General features: G+C 37.7%; 1 protein-coding gene across 3 annotated transcripts; it reads right to left on the minus strand.

The window, feature by feature from the left end:
- Positions 1–3,607: 3,607 nt before the first annotated feature.
- On the minus strand, positions 3,608–23,044 carry LOC103696415 (Transducin/WD40 repeat-like superfamily protein). Of its 3 annotated transcripts, XM_088704337.2 has the most exons (13): positions 22,905–23,044; positions 22,700–22,833; positions 20,308–20,460; positions 19,731–19,861; positions 13,996–14,203; positions 13,657–13,837; positions 11,394–11,494; positions 6,350–6,532; positions 5,894–5,949; positions 5,700–5,757; positions 4,380–4,500; positions 4,171–4,293; positions 3,608–4,093 (listed from the first exon to the last, which is right to left on the minus strand). In XM_088704337.2, the coding sequence occupies exons 1-13, from the start codon at positions 23,020–23,022 to the stop codon at positions 3,975–3,977; spliced, it is 1,686 nt and encodes a 561-aa protein (XP_088560463.2). In that variant the 5' UTR covers positions 23,023–23,044; the 3' UTR covers positions 3,608–3,974. The 3 variants fall into 3 exon arrangements, with proteins under 3 accessions (XP_088560463.2, XP_088560464.2, XP_088560465.2); XM_088704338.2 differs by lacking the exons at positions 3,608–4,093; positions 4,171–4,293 and having other exon boundaries at positions 4,377–4,500; positions 5,623–5,757; XM_088704339.2 differs by lacking the exons at positions 3,608–4,093; positions 4,171–4,293 and having other exon boundaries at positions 4,379–4,500; positions 5,647–5,757.
- Positions 23,045–23,515: the final 471 nt, after the last annotated feature.

Consider the following 23,515-nt stretch of genomic DNA (forward strand, 5'->3'; position numbering starts at 1 on the left):
AGACGCTTGCAAAATTCAATCAAAAAACCTACAAGTGCGGTATTTCTAATCAAAAAACCTACAAGAGTGAGTAATACTGAAAGTATTTCTAATCAATTTATTCCAATCTTTAAAAGGGAAAAAAGGCATGGAAAATATTAAAAAGTGAGTTCAGAGGATCAGACAAGATAATTGCAGTAACATTTCAAACTCTTTGCTGTGAATTTGAAACTCTGGTGATGAAAAATTCTGAACCTATTACTTATTTTTTCTCAAGAATTACATCTATTGTGAGTCAAATTAAATTTCTTAGTGAAGATATAAAAGATCAAAAAGCAGTGGAAAATTTTTTAACAACCTTAATATCAAACTTTGATTTTGTTGCCACAGCTGTTGAGAAGTCCAAGGACCTACCTACCTACCTTGTCTGTTATCTCAGCCATCAGTTGCCATGCGGTCATATATTAAAAGATGGGTTAAACATTATCCAAGTCCTCTTTTTCAAAATAAGAGTTGCCGATAAATCGTTATTCTAAATCAACAAGGTTTCAGTGTTTATAATCGGCTGCCAAATCACGTTAACTCTTGCAAGCAGCAAGATTTGATATATGAAACTCCATTATTAATCTTTGAAATCGCTAGCATCTTTCACGTCTCGATATCACAAGCTGTTATTGGATCAATCTATTCTTTCTTGAATAGTGAAAAGGGAAGAAAAAGGAATAGAAATAACATCTAATACCTAGTTAACGTGGGATTTGCCAGGGAGCAAAGGATCAAAGGCTCATGTTATGCCCCCGACCTCGAATTAGGGGTCACGGCAACCACTACATACTCATAAAAAACTCTCTCCACAAGCATGTAAGGCATCTCAACATGATATCATAAACAAGCAACGGAATAAATTTAAATAATCAATATTTGAATTTTAATTTAAATAACTAGAATTAAATTTTAATGTCTCACGGAACCAAAAATATTTAAAAGATTGTTCATCAAACTCTAGTTAAATTCTAATCTAAATTAAAGATATTAAATTTGGTTTTAAGTCCATCTCCCGATCATAATTTCGTACCATCTTAGTTCTAAAAAATCTGAATAGAAAAGGGTAATGGGCTCGATAACTCAGTAAGTAATTAATACCATAATTAAATAATTTATGTAATAACATAAGATACAATAGTAATATACAAATTTATCATGAATCGGCATAAAGACATAACCAATTTTGTTTCAAAATATAAATCCATTAAAATTCATATTTTTTTAATATTTATATACATAATCATAAATTCGATCTGAAATAAATTATACTCAACACAATAGTCTTTAACTATGGCCACATTTATACCTTGTGTCTAGACCAGAATAGAGCCGCGCTTATATCCTACGGGGTGGGCCGGTCGCCCTCAACCCCCTTACCTTTGTCCCCCCTGCTCCTCCGGTTCTCCTCAGCCATCTCCTTGCAGACCTGCACCTTGAGTATACTCATCTCTGTGAGCAGGTAGTTGTTTGCAGAAATGTCACTAAGATCGCATAGATATTAAAGCAACAAGCCCTCTGGTCGCACCAGGCGCGTTCTAGTCAAGGGGCTCTTTATTTTGAAGAAAGCACGGAGTATTATTGTTGCCAATTCGTCAAAGCTCGGAAAGAATGTTAGATTCATGCCAATCACATCCATGCACCATATTATGAGTTTCACACTATATTAACACCTTGCCCTTTCACAGCTTGGGGAATAGATGCAGCTGGAAAAACTTATTCCAACGCATCCCATGGGCATGAATATTTTCTAGTAGTTGATTATTTTACTAAACAGGTAGAATTAGCTGTATATAAAAGTCATAGCTGCTGTCATAGCCAAGTTTAATCAAGGATTAGTTTGCCGCTTTAGTGTACCACATGAAATTGATGATCTGCGCCAACCAAGATACGTCGTACTAGCCCAAACTGGACGGTACAGAACATACCGACTCTCGGTACGCAAAAAAAGAACTCGTTTCGTACCATACTGATATTATGCTAGTGTGGCACAAATATAGGCTCCGATACTAAGATGGCGAACTTTGATGCCAATAGAATCATATCAAGCATCATTTCTCTTTTTTTTTTGGTTAAAAATAGGAGGGGAGGGGGAGGGACCAGCCCACCCGCGTAGCAGCCCCATTACTGAGCCCCCCTTCCACTAGGGAATGTTCGATACAGGTCGCAGGTTTCGCGTGCCTTCCCCGACCCGTGGGCTCACCCCACTGGGTTCACCGCCTCACGTGTGGGTATGTCACCCCAGTGCCACCTTGGTACAAGTGGAAGGAAAGCATAACCGCCAACAAGCCAGCCGAGCGTGGGGCATCCGGTCCCCTAATTTAATCGACGCCCGTGCGTTTCGAACCCGGACAACTTGGGCGGAATTATCGCCCCCTTACCACCAGGCTACTACCTTGGTGGCAGCATCATTTCTCTTTACCCACTAGCCTCAAACAAATAGGGCAATCAAAGTGGTATTATTGAGAATTTGGTTGTTATCCATGAAGACTTGGGCAGAATTATTGAGAATATAGTTGTTATTCATGAAGACTTGTTTGGCAAGCTCTTTTTGCATTTTGGACTTACAGAACATCAGTCAGGACTTTGACCAATATGGGACTATACTCGCTCACTTGCAGGTCAGACGTTGCGTTGCCAATCGAATCAAAGATAACCTCACTCCATGTCTATCAGAACCCAAAATTGAAATGGAAACAATGCAGATACGACCAATCGAACCCATTGGGAGGGTTCCTACATCATTAAAAGAAAAAAAAAATCTATTTTGAAAATGCCCCGTGTCTTGCTGATATAGAAGGAAGTGAGCGACCAAACCCAAACGAATGCTGATCATATTAAAGAAATAGATTTTACTTAAAGTATGGAAATGATTATAGATTATCTTTTCTTAAACATGAGGTATTTTCTTGATTAAGTCCACTTTCCCAAGCCAATCAAAACCCAAAGATATCGTACCCGTGCAAACTCCTTTGAGCTTGTACATATGAACCTTTCTTTGGCACCACCTACCACCCATATAAGAAAATCCAAAATTAGATGCTCCATGGAAGAAGAAAAAAAAGGAAACTCAAAAAAAGATGGTCCTTCCAACCCCAAAGTCCATACGCCAGCGGTGCTGGCATCAAAAACTAGAACTCATGCTAAGGACACCACACAAGTTCGAGCTCTTGTGCTATGAGCTCCGACGATGGCCTCCACCCCAGGAGCTAGCCTAAGAGATAGAGAGCTTCCAAGGCAAAAAGGCTCCCCTTAGCAGCTCGCACTGCATCTCCAGCGGTTGAGGTCATTTTTGGCGAAAGAGGGACATCTTAAGAAAGCAACATCTAGGAGCCTAGCTCCAACATTATTATGGAAATCCATACCCAATCACAATACTTGTTTTAACTTCACAGAAGCAATAAGAACAGCAGCGCTATGATAATTGGTATCTGCAACTACAAATGAAAAGTGAAGGAGAATGAACCGCATTAGAATGCCCACCCAAGTAATTTGTCATTCTACGATGACGAAATACATGAGCGAGTTACTTGCTACAAGGCATGGCAATAATATCTACCACTCTGAACTTGCATGGCCAGCAACATCAAGAAAAGCATTTCTTTCGTTGTTACTTTCAATTAGAATAAAAAAACATACACTGCATAAATATTTTGAGTTAGAGCATAATGAGACTGCTGACTAGAATGCAAATTTTGGCAGTAGGTAGCCAACATTCGAGGCAAAACTGGCTATTTACAGACGCATCACAACACAGCAGTGCCATTTGAGAGCAATAGTTGTAATCCTGAACTTTTGGAGAGGAGCAGACCTGAACCAACAGGGAAAAGGAAGAAGGTGAGCTTCAGAGGATGCAAAATATCTTCATCCAACTTTCTTAATTTGTGTGTAATCCGCGACGTTCCCTTTCTTCAATCAGCACTTCTCAGATGTGAATATGTTTTGGGGACAGATCAAGTGCCATGCGCATAAAGCAGCGCATCACCTGATCCTAACCATGCCCCCCAACTATGGGTTAGCTCGTATGAACCTTCTGAGTAGCATTCTGGTTGTTTAAGTGATCCTCGAACCCCTGCAACAAAGAAAAGTCCATGAACAGGAAACAAATGAATACTGCAAGCCAGAAACTTGACTAGTTGAGTGAGGGACCATATGAGTTGCTTCCGCTCCGTGGCCAGCAAATAGTTGCAAGAACAGAGTTTGAGAATTTTTCTTCAAAAACTAGTTCACTGGTCTTGATGCTCCAAGTACGCAAAAAGTGGTCCTCTCCACCTAACATGAGACATTTTGGAACTCTAATTTAGCTGATTGAATTAATATTGAAGGAGGTGCAGGACAAACTTGAAACAGAGGTGCACCTGACATAACGAGCGTTTCGGATGGGTTAACTCCAAGCTGCAGGCGGCTGTGGCTGTTTACATGCCCCTCATATGATTGGACAGCTCCTCTTTGAAGAAGACGGCAGTCAAATAGTTTTATCTGTATTGGCACCAAAAAAGAATGCTCAAAAAATGAATAGTTGATTGATAAACATGATCGATTAGATGCATAGATGAAAAAAATCTGAACACTAAAGAATATAACTTGGGAAAGTGAATCTTGTTGGGTTCTTGAATTAAATGCCACATCAAATAGACACACCACTCTTCTCATCTCCTGCTCTACAGTCGACAGGAAACAAAGAAATGATCCAAGGATGACACAGAAAGACTAATATCAATATTAGCAGCCATCATCAGTTTTGTCCAAGATTGATCGAAACCACTAAAACAATTGAAATTGGATAGACCTAGCCAGGTTCAACTGAAACTGGCTGAATCTGGCTGTAATTCATGACCAGATGAGCTCAAGCCTGTTCAAAAATGATCTGTTTTAACTGCAACACAGAACCTTGATGAATATAGGTTCATTAACGTTAAGGACCTCTTCTGATCCTTCTCCTAACTAAAGTTAAACTGCTATAGAAGTAGAGATTAAATCATGAAAAAAAAAACAAAAATGAATAACTGATTTTAATGAATTATGCATATTTATATCCCAGGATAAAAGGAGCATGATGTTGTGTGTCAATTTAAAACTAGCATTGAGTATATGATAGGATTCCTTACACTGGGATTAAGATTGGTTGCCTTTGTCACCTAAACTCACACCTATTTGTCAAACAGTCAAATAATGCAGCTCTGTGCTCTAATAGCAAGAGTGCTGTCCCTAAATGGACTACACAAAAGGAGATAAAGCTTCACTTCATCTGTCAATACAGCATTATCACCATTACAGTTCATTACAACCACTCTAATACTGTAAATTATTGCACATGCCAACTATCATATATTAACCAGCCAGTAGACTTAATATGATGATTGATATTACTGCATGCCTTCATGATTAATAAGGCAAAACCATTGTGCGTGCTCTGGTTGTTGTCACAATATTGGTTGCATATAGTTGCTTTCTGAATTTCAGCAGCAAGGAAGTTGTATGCCTTTCTCAAGGATAGAAAGCTGGTTTATCATATTCAACATGTCTTGAACACTTCCATGGCAACTACCATGATCAAAGAACATCATCTCATAACAGACAAAATGCAAATTTATAATGTACCTCGATTAGGAATAAATAGCATACTTGCACAGTTCTTTCACATATAACTAGTCAAAAGAGTTCAAATGAGAACTCACAGATCCATCCATGGAGCTCCCTAAGAAGTACTGATCATATGATTGAAGTGCTACCAAACTGCAATGTAAAATGTGTACTTCTTGGTTAAACATAAAACGTTCGACACAGCATTGCAGGCAAAACATCTACCAAATAAAAGTGAAAATATAAGAAGACGACAGAAGTAGAAGAAGATGAAAAGGGGAAAAAGTACCTGCAAATGGCTGAGGACATGAAGACAGCATTTGAGGAATTGGAGGTTTCTCTATGCTGTACGAAACACCAAAATTTGTGTTAATAAAGATCGTTTTACGCAACCAAATCTTTTTATATTATAAAGCGATATTTTGCAAAATATCACCTCAGATTGGAATATTCTACAGAGTACAGACTATGAATATCCATATATTACAATAAGATGTCCACTAGAAATTACTTGTGCACATTTCAAAGAGTACCATAAAGAGAGTAATTAGAAGCAAAATCAACTTTTAATATTATAGATGACAAAAAAACTCAAGCCTGACAACATGTTTGTGATACTTCCCTTTAGCTTTTTGACAATTAGAACTTCGAAATTTAAATGCGTGACAATCTTTTTCTCAGAAGCAGAAACAGGTTACAGATGCGAATGAAAAACAAAGATTGCAGAATAGAACTTGAAATGTACCTGAAGTGCCTGAAACTTTGTAGACCTTTTGTCATTCCTAGCTAGATGAGCATGAGCTGTTCTGTGAGTATCTGGTATTCTAGGTGAAGGTCCAGCTGAAAGGTCAGAGTAACCTCTTTGTCTCTCACGAATGTCAACTGCAATGACTGCTCCATTTCTATGACCACATAAAACAACATTTCCCTACAGTGGGCAAAATTCAAAAACTTTAGGTATTCATAATTTAACAAAGCACATTTTATAGCCAAAAAAATTTACATAGTCAGACGAGTCTAATGACAGAGCTAAACTTGAGGGGTGGAAACCTGGAAAAAAAATGCAGCATCATGAGCAAGATCTGGTATTTCTTATACCAATTCTGATCTGAAGCCCCTCGCTTTAGACAAGCCGGTTTGAAAGGCAAAATGGTGGAATGCTTGTAATACTTTATTTTGACCCAAGGGAGTGTGAAAACTAAAGAAAAAGAATCAATTAGACTTATGGCCAGAGTCGACGGAACTATCCCGAACCGGGTGGTTCCGGCTGTTTCGAGCTATACTGGCGGCTCACCGTACGGTTTCGGCAACAGAAATGAAACCCGTTGCCGAAGCCGAAGAAGGAGAAGGAAAGAGAGAGCGAGCAGAAAAAGGAGGGAGGGCCGGCGGAGGCCGGGGGAGCAAGGCTGCGGCCGGTTTCTCTGTTCGGAACGGCCTCCGCCGGCCCTCCACTGGTGTCCGCCACCCTCCACCGGCCTCCCACTCTCTCCCCCCTCTCCCCCTCCTCTTCTCTTCCATAGTCTGTATGTCGTCACCTCCGTCAGTACGCATGACCCGTACTGACACGCTGCCGGAAAACTAGTACTGTGCCCGGTACTGGTTCCACTGACCTTGCTAATGGCACTGAGATACATCATATTCTAATAGCTAGGGCCAGCATTTTATAATATGACCCACCATCCAGACCTGCAATGAACTAAGATAAGCCAATTTTGGATTTGGCATAAACAGGACCCAATAACTAAGGTTTTTACTCTTATCCAAAAAACCAAGAATATGCAATGTCTTCAGCCAAGAAAGTTTCACATCTCATCTCCAAAAGGCACGATAAACATGCATTCTCCACTGAGTCTACTCAATTTATTATCATATGTGAAAAAAAGAGTAATGTGAGGAGCTAAAAGCCCTTCATGACAAAATTGTACGACCATGTGGACCTACCTTATGCAATGGATATCAATGACAGTAGTAAACATACATTATGAACATCAGCCAGATGCTCCTATGGAAAGTGTGGATGCTCTCATGGTAGAAATATATGTTGAAGCATACAAAGTAGATCAATTTTGATCCCATAACAACTAACTTACTTGAGGGAGATAATATCAATTGCAGCTAATCAATTTTGCCACGATACCACCTAGGTGTGTAGAGTGCATTCTGACATGGAGATATTACAAAAGAGGTTTATCTGAAGCAACCACCAGTGTTATAGTTGAGTACGACCTAAATAATCACCTAGAGCTTGGTCCAACAACCTCTTTGGTGGATTCAACATATGGTTGATTAGCCTTGACATGGATCAAGTGTAGATGACACTCTTATGCAAGATCAAGATCCATGTAACGTCAAGCTGGACAATCAAAAACAAGCGCATTATCCTAAATAACATTTTATATTTTATTAAACTTCAAACTATAATAAGGCTTCCCATGACCCAAAGAAGAAAAAAATGATGACGATCGATTTATGAATCCTCTTCCAATAAAAGCCCTTTCCTTGTCAATGTCAAAGGTACAATAAAGTTTTTCACATGGTTTTAATCAAGGTTCGCCGTACCGGTACCGGTAGGCGTACGGGTCGTCTACCGAACCGGTACGGTTCAGGTTTGTACCGGAATAGGCCGGTACTAATCGGCCAACTCTTTCCAACCGGAGCTGGGAAAGAAGAAGAGAACGAGAGAGAGCGCAGGAAAGAGGAGGGAGGAGACCTGTGGTCGTCATCGGAAAGACGCGGAGGAGCGGCGGAGGCCGAGGGGGCGGGGGAACCCGCGGGGGTGCGGCGAAGGCCTAGGCCGCGGCCCCGTCCCCTGTTTTGCCTCCCCTATTTTGAAACAGGGGACGCGGCTGCGGCCTCGGCCTCTGCCACGCCCCCGTGGGTTCTCCTGGCCTCCGCCGCCCCTCCGTGGCTCTCCGATGGCGGCCATAGGTCTCCTCCCTTTCTCTCTTCCCCGCGCTCTCTCTCCTTCTCTTCATCTTCTTCGTCTCCGGCACAGAACCGGCCCGGACTGGTTTCCACGGCTCTGCCGTACCGGTAGCTGGTCGGACCGATCCAATACAGCCCGAACTAGTACAGGCCGGTTCGGCAAACCATGATTTTAATCATGGTCTGCCGTACCGGTCCGTACCGGCCGGTACGTACCGGTCCCAGGCCAGACCGGTACCGGATCAACGTGAAATCCGGTACCGCTAGTTTATTGTTGAAGAACCGGTACAGGACCGGTTCGGACCGGTACGGGACCGGTCGGACCGATTCGGACCAGTACGCCACCGGTACGGGACCGGTCCGGGCCGCCACCGGTACGCCGACCGGTACCGGTACGGCGGACCTTGGTTTTAATAGATGGCTGCATTGATTGCCTAAATAGTCTGTGTAGGGATGCCGCTTAGGCAACTTCCCTAGCAAGGTCCCCAAAACCAGCATTAGAAACTTTACCGATACATTACCGGTTCTATACAATAAGGTACACACGCAAGTCTTAGTACTTTTTTCTCACTCCTAGTCCTAATACCGCCTGAAACCAGGCAATATAGGGTGGTTCAGCTCAGTTTGGACTGATACAGACCAATTCAACTCATATACCAAACCTCGGAACCACATACATTATGGTCGAAATAGGCGGTACAGGTTAATATGGAAGGCCTTGCACCCTAATATTTTGCATCATGTTTGAGCATGAGGGACAAGATAGATGTATAAATTAGCATGGTCTGCCGTACCGGTCCGTACCGGCCGGTATGGGCCGGTACGTACCGGTCCGGCCTGGGACCGGTACCGGATCAGCGTAAAATCCGGTACCGGTAATTTATTGTTGAAAAACCGGTACGGGACCGGTACGGACCGGTACGGGACCGGTACGGGACCGGTACGGGACCGGTTCGGGACCGGTACGGGACCGGTTCGGGACCGGTTTCGTACCGGTTCGGGACCGGTTTCGTACCGGTTCGGGACCGGTTTCGTACCGGTCCGGGCCGCCACCGGTACGCCGACCGGTACCGGTACGGCGGACCTTGTAAATTAGTATCGGACGTTGGTCTGGTTTATAATTCCTATTGACTTGCTACATCTTATTTGATAAGTTATCTTCATTTATTAGATCATAACAATCTTTCAAATTTCTCCTTTTATTTATTTTTTATCTAGAAATTATCATTTTTGGGCCTCCTTGACATATATGCACCTGCCTAGCATCTAGGCACTAGCAGCACCCTAGCTATCTATCTGCCACTGTCCTTCAAAACATTGGTTTTCCAATGAGATAATGACATCAAGGAGGGCACTTAGGATTTCAATATTGAATCCAATTTGATGAGTTTGCTGTCACCTTAGTGCAGTTATAGGGAATAAACATGTTTTAACAAACGAAAAGTAAAAACCTATGCTATAAAATTGAATGGACATGCTTCCATTTTGGTGGAGCAACTCAAAGGACAATTGTTGCATGGACGTAGACATGATAATCAAATCAAGACACGTATACAAGTGTCAGATTGGCAAGTAGGAAAAAGGGAAAATGAGATATAAGGGCATGGGAAATAATTAATTTTAGCCACGTACATATATTTATATTCTTCAATGTGTACAAATAATATTTTAATATATTATTTGTTGAAGTTCTTCCATTATACAGTTTCAGTATACATGTTTCTCCTCCAAATTCCTTAATTCAACTTTCAAAAAAATGATATTTTATATAGTTATTATAATATCTACATTCTTGGCCAACCTCTGAAAGAAATCCTAGCTCTAGCATCATCATGGTGAGTCAAACTAATTGTTGGCAGTCAAACTATCCACCAATCTCTAAGATGTGCAACAAAAGAATTTGATAGTATCTAAGCATCCAACATTCAGCCAATTGAAAATACATTTCCAAACATGGATTCTTTGAGCTAGATGAACATGTCCAAGTAACACAAATTGTATCACTTGTTGGAAAAGATGAATAAAATAGTGAAAGGGATTCATGTTATGAAGCATGTCGGGTTTGTTTACCTCTAAACTATTTTAATCATGAGAAGCATTTCATATAAGAATATATTGAACAGCTCATTAACTTTAAGGTGGGGTAGCATCTGTGAGTTGGATCAAAGAACTATCACTATCCTAACATTGCAATAATTAAGGGATACACCTAACATGGATGAGCGCAGATAAGATTCATAAAATATCTGCTAAACAGAACTATGTAATTTTCATTCAGAAATGGGCAGCTTCACCCCTTACAAAGATTATTGACACAGGAGGGATAGCCATGAAACAAGCCTTTGACTATGAATGCCATTCTTAAAGAAGAAAACAAATATGATAAGTTTTTCCAAGCTCTTTCTAGAGTATCAAAAAAATAACTTGAATGCCCACTAACATAACTCAAAGAATACAACCCACAAGTAGTAAGTTCATAGCTCCTGAGTTTGAGTTTTTGGGCGAAACTGGCCCCTATTTGCTTTTCTTTCTTCCTAAATGTGGCATTTACATGCGGGGAGAAAACCCAACAATTTTTTTTTCAGAAATTAATTTTATTAAATCACAATCAAACCAATACACCATGAATCTCCAATGAGCACACACTATCTCCCAGAGAAGAAAAGTAAACAGTTTTTCAAGTATGATGCTCTTGGATTAAAAAAAGATGCTAAAATATATGTTACTTTTTCATTCAAACAATAGGTGATCTGTATGATTCACCTATTAGTAACTTTTACCCATGCAAAACGACATTCATGTAATGAATGATACAACAACCATGAGAAGGAAAATAAATTTATTGCAACAATTGATTGTATTACCGATTGATCAAATTGTAGTGACAATATGTTGCTTTTACTACGGTACATCCATGACAACCCTCTGGTTTCTAAATCTATCAAAGCAGCTCCAAGATTAGTGCCTAGAAAAGGAAAACAGAATGAATGATGAGAAATTATACAATGTGTTCACTTAATTGAATATGATACATATGTATAATAATAATAGGGCAACTGAAAAGAAAGCTCCATGCAAGGTGTGCAAAGCATAGACAACAAAAACCAACTCAAAATCATGAACTAGTAGGGCATATTCTCTTCTGTTGATCGAAGGATTGATAATCACAAAGTAGATGACTAAAGAAGTATTAGAATTCATAATATGATCAAGAACAAGTTGTAGAAATATCGGTAGAAGAATCTGAGGCAAATCTCTGATGGAGTTACATCACCAAGGGAACAGGATCACAACAACCAAATTAACAGAATCAACAAGAACTCTAGACAAAGAACATCTTCGCTCTACGGTATAACTTCTCTTTCCAATGAACTGGCATTGTTACATTACTTAGTCTGGCTTGAATAATGTAATTTAAGTTTGTTAGTCAATGATGTTCTTCAATGTAGCTGGTCGTTTAAAAGTTTTCAGGGCCTACATGCATATTTGCACAAGCTACACTCTCTCATGAAACAACCTTACAAACACACAAATGTTCATGCATACATGAACATGTAATAGGTTACTGTACCACTTCCAAGAAGCTTCTCGTTGATAATTTCTTAATCAACTCAAACAAGAAAAATGTCTCTTTGTGTCTCTCTCTCCCTCTCCTTTTTCTGCAACAAAACACAAAGATATGGTAGCAAAGATTGAGTTGTAATTGGATGTCCCCAGGTTAGGTCAGAAAAGCTAGATCCAGTACTAGAGATTGTAGTCTAAATTCAGTATGCAAGACAGAAAGAGCAAAGGGAAATTGTTTTAGGGGAAAAAAATGCTATAGAGGCCTGAAGCAAGGTTCAAGTTAAAGGATGAAAGAGTAAGGTATAAGAAAAGGTTTAAAGTCAGGAGGACTCTAAGTAGCTAATCTAATGAGGCGATGAAATTTAAAGTTGTTAGACAAACAAGAAATGTTTTAGGAGATGAAATTTAAGCTTGCTAAGCAAACAAGAAATGTTTCAAAAGAATATCAACAGTAGACAGGTGGCTAGGCTATCCAGGGCAGACACGCTAGGCAGGCACCCATAAGTCAAGGCAGCCAAAAAATGATAAAATCAAAAGTCTAATTAAACATAAAAAATCTAAGAGAATAAACTAAAAGGAAAACATGACATATGAAATAAGATGTAGAAAGTACATAGGAAGTACCACCTTCGAAACATATAATACTAGTTCCTGAAGTCTTCCTCCATACTCAAAAAGGTGCAAAACATTAAAGCATACCTCAGTGGCACCACTTAGGGAGTCACAGCAGCCATCTTTTAAAACATTACAAACACACTATTAAAGAACAATTATGCTGAGGACTAGGATAGGATTAACAAAAAAAAATGTCATGGAAATTTTTGGCAATAAATATAGCAAAATAGATGGAAAATTCAACAAACTACATACAATAGCTATGGAAGGATTCAAATGGGGTATACTTGATATTATCAATCACTAATAACCCCGAGTGCAAAGAATAATTGTCCAAATTTTAACCATGGAATTTTTTCTTCCAAGATCTGACCAAATGCTCAAATTTGACACCACAGCCAACTACACTCATTATATTGCCATATGCAACTTCCACCCCACTACAAATGTCCAGCTTATTGAAGCATCTATGAATGTGCGAGCCACCTCATCAATCTAGATATACATTGTCCTGTATAAAGGTTCCAGAACCATTCTTAGCCACTTCTAACATAACCTCAAAGGAAACAGCAGACAAGCTCTATCTCAGCATCTTCATCTATTTCTCAGTGGGAATCAGGTAAATTGATGGAGAAGCACCTTAGTTTAAGTATCACTTTACCGTCAATAGTGCCACCAAACATGATAGATATGGACCTAACTCCATGGCAATAGTCCAATTAAGTAAAAGCCACAAGTATCAACTCCTTCAAGACTATGGTATGCCCCACCAGGAACCAGTCAACCTAGGAATGCTTTACCAAATCAAGATGGCATTAACTGCTATCCAATGTTGTGAAGTAGATTTTACCACCACACTATTCTCCCTTTTACTCTAGAAAAAATAATAAACAGTGCATAGATTGGCAAAAAAAATAATAATAAAATCTGCAGCCTGCAAAGACTCACCAATAACTGCTTGTTTCCGGTTCGAATTGCAATCAGCAGTCCATATCGTGCTCTCAAATGAAGCAATCCTTGAAATTCTGCTAGCTAGACTGGAAGAAACTAGACTAAGATCTAGAGGTTCACTGAGATTTAGAATGCAGACCGAACCACGAGACAGTCCTGACCCGAGAGCAGTCACCATGTTCATATTGTCAAGTGATCCAAAATTCCAAATTTAGTAATATGAGATAAACCAGTCAAAATATTCTGCTAGGAAAGAAATATGCAGTTAAACATGTCAACTAACTGCAAAAGAACATGTTAAATTCATGAAGGCATCAAAATGCATTTTGGATACAGTGCTTGCTGGTCATCTGAATGCGTGGCAATCTTCCTTATGCAAGATATACCAGAGTCAAAACTTGAGAAGGTTTCTGTTAAATGCCAAATACTCCGAATTGCATAATCACACCCTGCTTCGTGTTTGCTTGAGGGAGGCCAAACAGCACCAGGTTTGCACTCAAGCCCATAATCAAAGTAACGCCCAACATTTCCAATCTCAAAGAGCCTGTGAAAGGAAATTCAGTTACAAAATAACTCTTCACCCTAGAGAATGCAGACTTGGAAACAATTGCAAAATGAGCTGATAGGTCATGCACACTCGAAAATTAGATTGAAATTGGACAAGTGCGGGGAGGGAGGGGGAATGGGGGAAGGCAAATGATAGAAAGATTTTTTTTTTCTTTTTTTAAGTAAAGATAACCACATCTCATAGTGTGACAATAAACAATACATCCCAAGTGCACAGCAAAAACGCAATAAAGATAATATATGCACAAGCAAGGTTGGAGGAACCAGTACCGGGCACCGTACCGGTTTTCTAGCGGCACGACTCAGTACGAGCCGTGTCGGGCAAGTACCAACAAAGGGCACGGTACCGTGGGAGAGAGAAAAAGAGAGAGAGAAGGGTCAGAGTGGAAGCGACGCTGGCAGAGGCCGGCCGAGTCCGTGGGAAGCGAGAGGCCATGGCCGCTTTCTTTGTTTCGAACGAAACAAGGGTCTAGCCGCGACCTTAAAAAATTTTGAATTTTTAAGTGAAGTCGGCAAATCGCTTGCCGACTTCACTTAAAAATCAAAAAAAAAAAAATTAAAGTCGCGGTTAGACCTCTGTTTCGTTCGAAACAAGAGAACCGGCAGAGGCCTCGCCTATCGCGGCCTCCGCCGGCCCTCTGTCGGCGTCCCGACCTCTCCCTCTCCCTTCCTCCCCCGCTCGCTCTCTCTTTCCTTCTCCTTCACCAGCTCTGACAACAGGTCTTATTTCCATTGCCGGAACCGGACCAGTGAACCACCGGTACAGCTCGAAACGGCCAGAACCATCTGGTTCAGGACGGTCCCGCCGACCTTGTGCACAAGGCTTCCAAGATGTACTATAAAGAAGGAAATAATCATGTGATATCACTATGCTACAAATTCTTTCTCGGTATTTTGTTAATTCCAAGATGGCACCTCTGACTACAAAGTATGGTTGCTCCCAACTGTTCATCATAGTATAACATCATTGTATAGACCTGCAAATATTTATGGTCAAATTACAGTGAATATATTATAAGAACAATTAAATGGAATTAAATGGCATTAATAACCGTAAATTAATATCCTGAAATTGATACGCATGGATCAAACAGTCTATAGTTCACTTTGTAACAAGTGATAGTTATCAGAGCTAATTTATCAGCTTTACTAGTAATTATTTTAGGCCCTGTTTGGGGGAGCTGTTAGTAGTAGAGCTTTTGGAAGTAGAGCTGTTGGAAGTAGAGTTGTCTGAAGCAGAGCGTTTATAAAAAGCTGTTTGCTGTTTGGTAACCACATTTCTAAAGTGTTGTGGCACTTTAACATGTGTTTGATAAACAAATTGAGAAAGTACTTTTGTGTGACAAAATGACCATAAAGGACATTACCAGTATTATACAATAGAGCAAAATAAAATATAATATGTATTAATACATAAATATATAATATAGTATAATATTAATGTAATGTAATATAATATTATTATAATATAGTACTATAACATTATGTATTATAAAATAATAATTTAATATAATATTAAATTATTTAACATAACATATCAATGTATTATGATATAATGTAATATAATATTATATTTATAGTATAATACAATAATAAATATATAAAATATTATAATTATTAGTGTAAATTAATTTTTCATCCTTCTAATGACCATTTATCTCTCTAATAAATTTTCTAGCTAGGTGATAAAATTGGTTAAATAATTACTAATATTATTTATTTATTTATTTAGATCAGATTATTTGCCACTCACTCATTATTTTTCTTTTTATTTATTTTATTTAGTTATTTATTTATTTATTATTTTATTTCATTGAAATATAGATGGGTCGCCGGTCATGGGTGGTGGCCGGCATGGTGGCTGCCACCATGGGCAACCACGAGCTCCCAAAACAAAAAAAGAAAAGAAAAAAAAGAGGAAGAAGGAACAGTGACGGTGGCGTTGAGAGGAAGAAGAAGATAGAGAAGGAGAGGAAGGGGATGGGTGAGAAAGGAAGAGGCGGGATGAGGGTTTTGGAGAAAAAAGTGAGATTTAAATAGGGTATTTCGGTCCAAAAAACAGCTTCCCGATAAAGCTGAAAACAGCATTTTCAAAAAGCTCCAAATTGGAGCTTCTCCCCAAAAGCTGTTTTCAGCTTCCCGCAAAAGCTGAAACAGCTTTCCGAAAATTTTACCAAACACCATTTTTTTATCTGAAAGTGCTTTTGGAGGGCCAGAAAGTACTTTTTGGCCCTCCAAAAGCTCTCCCAAACAGGGCCTTAATCACAGGACAATGATAGATTATAGCTTTGAAGCAGATGGTAACTATGACAAATGCCTTCTGTTCTGTTGCTACTGTTGACAAAGACTAATACTGAGCATCAATTATGCAAGTGCAGCAAACATATGAAGTAGAAAGGCTATTTAACCGAGAGCTCAAATGTTACATGGGACTAGAAAAATATGTGATTTTGCAGCTATGAAGTGTAACGGAAATAGCAACTGGATGATGATTATGCATTTATGCCCTCACATGAAAATGGTTGGCATTTGTGATCTTTGACTATAACAAAGGCTGCGGTAATTATATTATTATCAAAAAATAAAACATAAAAAACCTCGGAACTGAGAGTTCGACAGTGTGAACATTGATAAGAAAGGAGTTTGATCTCATTATGACAAATAAGAAACTGAAATTTAAGTATGGCACAGTCCTTATGAGGCACAAGAGGAGTTAATATGACAAAAACAAGAAGTTGAAATTGAAGTAGGATGCAATCCTATAAGAGGCATGATTGGCAGAAGTAGTGAGATGACTGGATGGTATAGCAGAGACCTGCCACACTTACAACAGCTCTACAGGCAGTTGTGCAATTTACAGTGTAGAAAAGATCGATCAACAAAGAGCATTTAAAGTCATAATAAAATATCTCCAACTTTGTAATTGATCTTAATGTGATAGTTGAAGATGGATACATAAACCAAAACCTAAGTAACTGAGAAAGGGGTTGCGGTTATGGATTTTCGTAATATCAATCCGTAAAAGCAGAACTGGTATTTTTAATAAAAGTAAATGGATACTTCACATTGCTTACAATACGAAAAAATTCATGAATAAGGATGTATTTGGAGTTGCTCAACAAAAGCCCTTTGTAACTATTAAAGTAAAAAAAATACATAAAAAAATTAAATTTTTTTATAACATCATTTATGAGAAGCCAGAAAAGTGCTTTTGGAGGAAGCTGGAAAAGCGGGCTTCTAGCCTCGTTTACTGGTATTTTTAATAAAAGTATATTGCTAGTTCACATTGCTTACAATATGAAAAATTTATCACTAAAGGCCCATTTGGAGTTGCTCAACAAAAGCCCTTTGTAACTTCTAAAGTAAAAAATTACTTACTAAAAAAATTAAATGCTTTTATAACATCACTTATGAAAAGTCAGAAAAGTGCTTTTGGAATAAGCTAGTAAAGCAAGCTTCTAGCTTCTTGTTTTGTGAGATTGCTCTTTCTCTTTCAAATACGATAAAGCTCATGTATAAAAAATTAGTTTTACAATATTGGATAACCAGTACCAAATATACTAAAAGGTACTTCCTTATTTAAGAACTTATAAGAATTTAATTTTCGAGAATGACTTTTTAATAAGCAGAAGCAGCATCAAACATGCTAATAGTTTCTTATAGCACAGTCTATTTAGTTTGAAATATGAATTCTATGGAAAATACTTGCTGCATAACAACACTTGTAGCTTGAGGTTACCTCGACAGCCATTATAGCTAATACCATCCTAAATATAAGGGACTTGATATCAACTATCAGGAAAGCTTTCATTGTTGACCAAAAGTCAATACAGTTATTAGAGGTGTCACTCGTGTGATATGTACTTAATCTCAGTCAACAATTTTATATTGATGCCTTGACAATCAATGATGCATGCAAAATTAAATGGATTCAAGTAACCATAGTAAAATGAATTGTTTGAGCATGATTGGACCAGGCAGAAAAAAGAGCAGGATTTAGAAGAGTGAATTATGACAATCAGTGTGAATTATGACAATCAGTGTTACAGCAACTTCTAACGAGACAGACATAAGATTGTTTATCGCATAACTGCATGATTTTGACAAACTTGAGAATATAGTCATATTATTAACAAGTAAAACCAGAGGCTATCATAAAAATTGTCAAATCCAAAGAGCCAATGTATTATGTCATGAAAAAATGAATAAGATCAAATGAGTTGCACATAAGGAAATTGGCTGCCTGATGCATCGTATGATTGGTTCTCTCTTCCATCCAATTGAAGTCTGCTTAAGTTTGCTTTCTCGTGCCCTATCAAGAAGTCATGCGATTAACCACATTCTTAGCGTCATAGATGTTCTTAAAACAACGTAAATAATAGAATCAGAAAGATAGCTCTAAGCTCAAGGCATCCATATGTGAGCATTCTCAATCACTTTATTTCATCCAACAATTGCCAATATAGAGGTTCTCTTCATTAAATGCACTTCTCTTTATCCAATACATCACTATCTAATCAGGGAAAAAAAATACTATGCCCATCATTGCATTAAAAGCAGCAGGAATTGGAAAATCCAACGAATATGCCCTAAAATTCAGTCTCAAGACTAAGAATTTTCCTAAGGAAGTTCATGCTTTTAACCCTTTTTTTTTCAAAATAAACGATAGCTAAACTGTAATATTCTTAATCTTGTGATGGAAATTTCACATTTTGATTTCAAACTTGCAAAGGATAAAACAGTCTTAGAACTCACCTATGGAATGCTCATATGGATTAAGGCTGCTTAATATAGCTTTGATGGAAAATTATCCCATCTTTTAATCTTTTCTCAAATAAACAATAGCTAAACCATCATCTCCTTAATCTTGTGACGGAAAATTTGACAATTCTATCTAAAACTTGTAAGAGATACAACAGCCCTGAGAATACACCTACAGAATGCTCACATGGACTGAGGCTACTTAATATAGCTTTGGTGGAAGGCGATCTCATTCTTTTTCTAAAAAAAGGCTTTAATGAAAAAGAAAAAGAAAATCAAATCAATGAATTAGAGACAAAGCAGTAATTACAAGAAGGCAACAAAAGAACTCATGAAGAAGAATAAACATCTATTATGGACTCATGCATAGATCATCAAATAGATCTCACAGGCATTTGGGAGAAGAAGAGAATGGAGAATGTCATGAAGAAGAAGGTTTTCCATTCCATTATGTAAAGACATATATGGTTTCCATCATCTTCTTGTTGGCTTAATAAATTGGCAAAATCATCAAAACTAGCATATTGATATAAAATTTTGTTTATATCATTAAAGTCATCTCGAATTTTGGATTCACCCAACTTGTGAAATAGCTTCACCTAGTTGATTCATACGTTGAAAGACATTTTCTTATTTGGACTTAGTACCGTACACCAAAGAAAAATGCTAATTTGCCTCAAATTTGGTTATAGACATGCCAATGGCTATGAGAAGTGGATTTGAACTTTCAAACCATTTCACACCTGATTGTACCAATCATATTGCCCATTGTTAAAAACTTTGTTTCCTCTAAACCTCTTGGTGTTTGAACGACGCCATGCAATTGTTCGAGCGCACTAACAGCACTAGGAACCGCCCTCTGATATTTCCAAACCTGTTATATAATATTAACAGATAAATTACTGATATCAAACATTAAAGAAGATTAAAAGAGCAGAATTAAGACAATATATAAGAATTTGATGCCTTAAAATATGTGAATTGATGCCTTAAAATAAAGCTTGCTTTATCATTAATCTTTTCTTTTAATTATAACATCATCTGAAACTTTTGTTTTTTGCAGCAAAGTTTAATGTTGTAAAACATGGTCTTTGCAATCATTTTGTAAGTGAATAGCCGAGCTTAGTCAGTTTTCTACAGATATAGAATAGTTCCTCCTAAATTTTAAATCTAAAAATTTCATGCAAATATTGTGTGCCAAATATAGAGATTAAATAGCATTGCTACTAATTTGGATCATGGAAAAGGGGAAAATACTAATAATTGAAGAGTGGGAAATGATTCATAAACAATATGTTAATAAATGAGTAACATGCATACCACAGGAAAAGAAGCTTGACATTTTTGGTATTCTTGTTCGAAGTTGTGTCTACATTTTTTGGAGAAGAGAAGTCTACCATGTATCTCCCTAAGACGAAGCAATTCTGGAGGTTTTATCTGCTTTCTGTTGCCTGGCCGATGTGCTCGATGTTTCTGTAAACAACTAAACAGAGTTCATTTCTTCTTCCCCCAGCATCACTTAGTAATTGAATGTTCTAAAAATAAATCACATCATTTAGAATCTGAAGTCCACAAATCAATTTGAGGAATCAATGTATGCAGAGCTACTGTCAGCCTTGTAAACAATATTTATAGAACCACAAAATAAATAAATAATAAAACTTAATGGCAGTAACTACTGGGAAAGCAGAAGATGGAAGTCCTAGATAACTTCATTCACACATCCTATACTATAATTTTCATAAAAAGTTCAGATTCACTTGTTTCCTTAGTACTTATACCATGTCTGTTTATGCATCCGTTCAATAGCTTTTGTTGACAAAAGATATTGTCCCCCTTCCTCACATGCTATTCACCAACATTCTCCATGACCAACCATGTTTAATTCAACCAAGAAATTTTTTTCCTAAGACACTCCACTTATTCAGCCTACAAAACATAAAATTATACTTTCTTTGGCTTACTTCGTGTAGTTTCATTTAACATTTGTTTCCAGATTTCTGTCTGAAGCTAGAAATGGCACTAACAGTGATATAGCGCCAACATAAATGACAACTAGGTTAATAACTACAATATCTTTTAGCTATTACAACACTGGGTTTCCTCTGAAGCAAGAAATGGCACTAGTGGAGATATGAAGCATATATGCATGGTATGTTAGTTACTATCAAGAATTCAAGACCTTGCAAAAACTACTCAGTCCTATTTTCCATCTGAAGAAACATCATACATAAATATCAACTTACATATCATTATGCATTATAAAAGCACTAATTCCCAAATTAAGATATGATAAATAATCATAGACAATGACAGCAATAATATAGTAAAAAGATGTTGTTGAATTCCTACCATTGTTAAAAATTATTTTTGAGAAACTGTATGAAAGTTACAGAACCATATCATCTACTTTCTTTCAATTCATCAAAAGTTTCCTAAAGCACTTCAGAATTTTGATTAGTTGAACCAGCCCATTGTTTACACAAAGAAAGAAAAGTGCCAGGCAAGTAAGGTTTTCATCTCCCTTTCATCTTTAATACTTTTCCTCATCTTCTCCTTCTTTAGTTTGCAACCAAAGCTAATAATCTACGTAATCTTCCTTTCTTTACTTCATCTGTTATTCTATCTTCATCTTCTACTAATCCCTTACCTTAAGTTTGTAATAGATTTAGTCAGGAAGCAGATTGTAAACCACAACTTGTTCCAGCATATTATTGCCTAGCATTCCCCACAAAATGTCATCTGCTACCCCTTTTTCTTAACACATCAAAATTTAGGGATACCTGATCAACCGTAAAGAACCCTAAGACCATTTATATAGACTCGGAGTTGTTAAAGAACATATATCAAGGGAAAACCAGCAAAATCTTACAAACCTTGACCCTCTTCATCTATTAAAAATAATATAGCACTTATGTCTTGGATAGAAGTATACATCAGCGATCCAGCCCATCCATAAAATTGCAGAAAAACTTTAACCAACCATGCAAATTCTAAATTTAAACCATTTTCCCTTCAATATTTAGCAGAAACATACTCTTCCATTTTATTTTCTTATATCGAGAGTTCAATTCAATTGAATCTGAGAGCAAAATGGAAAACCGGAAATCCAACTAAGACATTAATGGCATCTCACAAAGACAAGACATGGCATAACAGAATAGTATTACAATATACGATAGGCCTCTTTAGTTTTCATTCAGAGTTCTAGCACAACTGAGTTGATTGACAAAGTAAACACTGTTCAAAAGACCTCAGATTTCTAATCAAGAACAAAATTTTGAAATAGAGCATACTCATGACAGTGTAGTAAACTGTGCGTCCAAGACAGAATTTTAGTAGGCCTGCTTAACCATGCATAAACAATATGAAATATTAACAAGCCATGCAAGTTCTAATATTCATGTGCTTATTTTTGGTTTTCCTTTCAATGTTAACAGTTCAATTTGATTGAATCAAAGAAAGACGGGAAAAAAAAAGACTCAAAATCCGACAGAGGCATGAATAACAGCACCGTAAAAATTATGATGCACGGCATAAAAGGAAGATACCACAACATAGGCTGACCAACAGAGTTGATCGCCAGGCAAGAACTAAGTTTTCATCAAAAATTTCAAAAATAGGTGATGTTCATTACAATAAAGAATTTGGGTTGCATAACAAGCAAAAGCAAAAAAAACATTTATTTCATTCAGAAACAGGCGAATTTTACCTGATTTCGGTCGGAGCGCTCACGGCAAGAAGCTTGCCCCAATGACGAAGAATAAGAACGCTTTGCTCCCGGTATTGGACCTTTGATAGGGAAGTAGCGATTCTTCTCCGGATCAAAGTAGAAGCCCGGGAGGTCTATTAAAACGTTCTGAATATTAGAGAGGGAGTCAGAGAAAGCGGAGGAGAGAAAGGGAGAGAGGTATTACCCTTGGGTGGAGGCATCTCCTTGCAGAAAGAAGCGGCCGGATTTTGTGAGGAGAGCGGGCAGGGGCACTTGACATATAAGCGGCGGCGGTGAGATGATGATAAACGGCTGTGATGCATCGGATTAAACAGTTTGCGATTGCAGCCTCCTCCTTGCGTCACGCAAATGTAGTATAAATATATTCCAAGACCTAAAAAGTAAAATATCCCAAAAATGGAGGTGGCAAAGCCATGCCATCCGTCCACAGGGCCCTTCTTTTGTTCATGGAATATAAAAAAAAGGGACAATAGAATGCCCTTATTTTTGCAATACTTTAATCTATAACTTACATAATAGCAGTCAAATAATTAATCTTAAATAGGATTAAAAACTACATCAAAAAAAATTAAAAAATATATGCATCCTTCTCTCTATCCAAAAATAATTCAAATTTTTCATATAAGATAAACGGTTTTAGCAACATCGTTAATTTAACTAAATATAAGTACAAATTTTACAAATATTTGGATATAAGTATAATAAATATAAATCTCAAAAAATATATAATTTATAATTTATTAAAAAATACAGCTCTTGTACGTGATTTTGATCCTTTCCGTTCCCTTCAGTACT

The sequence above is a fragment of the Phoenix dactylifera genome, chromosome 9 (genome assembly GCF_051530095.1).
Source record: "Phoenix dactylifera cultivar Ajwa chromosome 9, Ajwa_hap1_PhDact_Kaust_v1.1, whole genome shotgun sequence".
Taxonomy (NCBI): domain Eukaryota; kingdom Viridiplantae; phylum Streptophyta; class Magnoliopsida; order Arecales; family Arecaceae; genus Phoenix; species Phoenix dactylifera.

Bases quoted from the DNA above. Each gene is read 5' to 3' on its own strand.
- LOC103696415 (XM_088704337.2), bottom strand. From the start codon at position 23,022: ATGCATCACAGCCGTTTATCATCATCTCACCGCCGCCGCTTATATGTC. The intron at 20,461-22,699 runs GTAAAATTCGCC...AGTTGTTTACAG, and splicing joins AGCGCTCCGACCGAAATCAG to AAACATCGAGCACATCGGCC. The intron at 6,533-11,393 runs GTAATACAATCA...TGCCCACTGTAG, and splicing joins CACTACAATTTGATCAATCG to GGAAATGTTGTTTTATGTGG.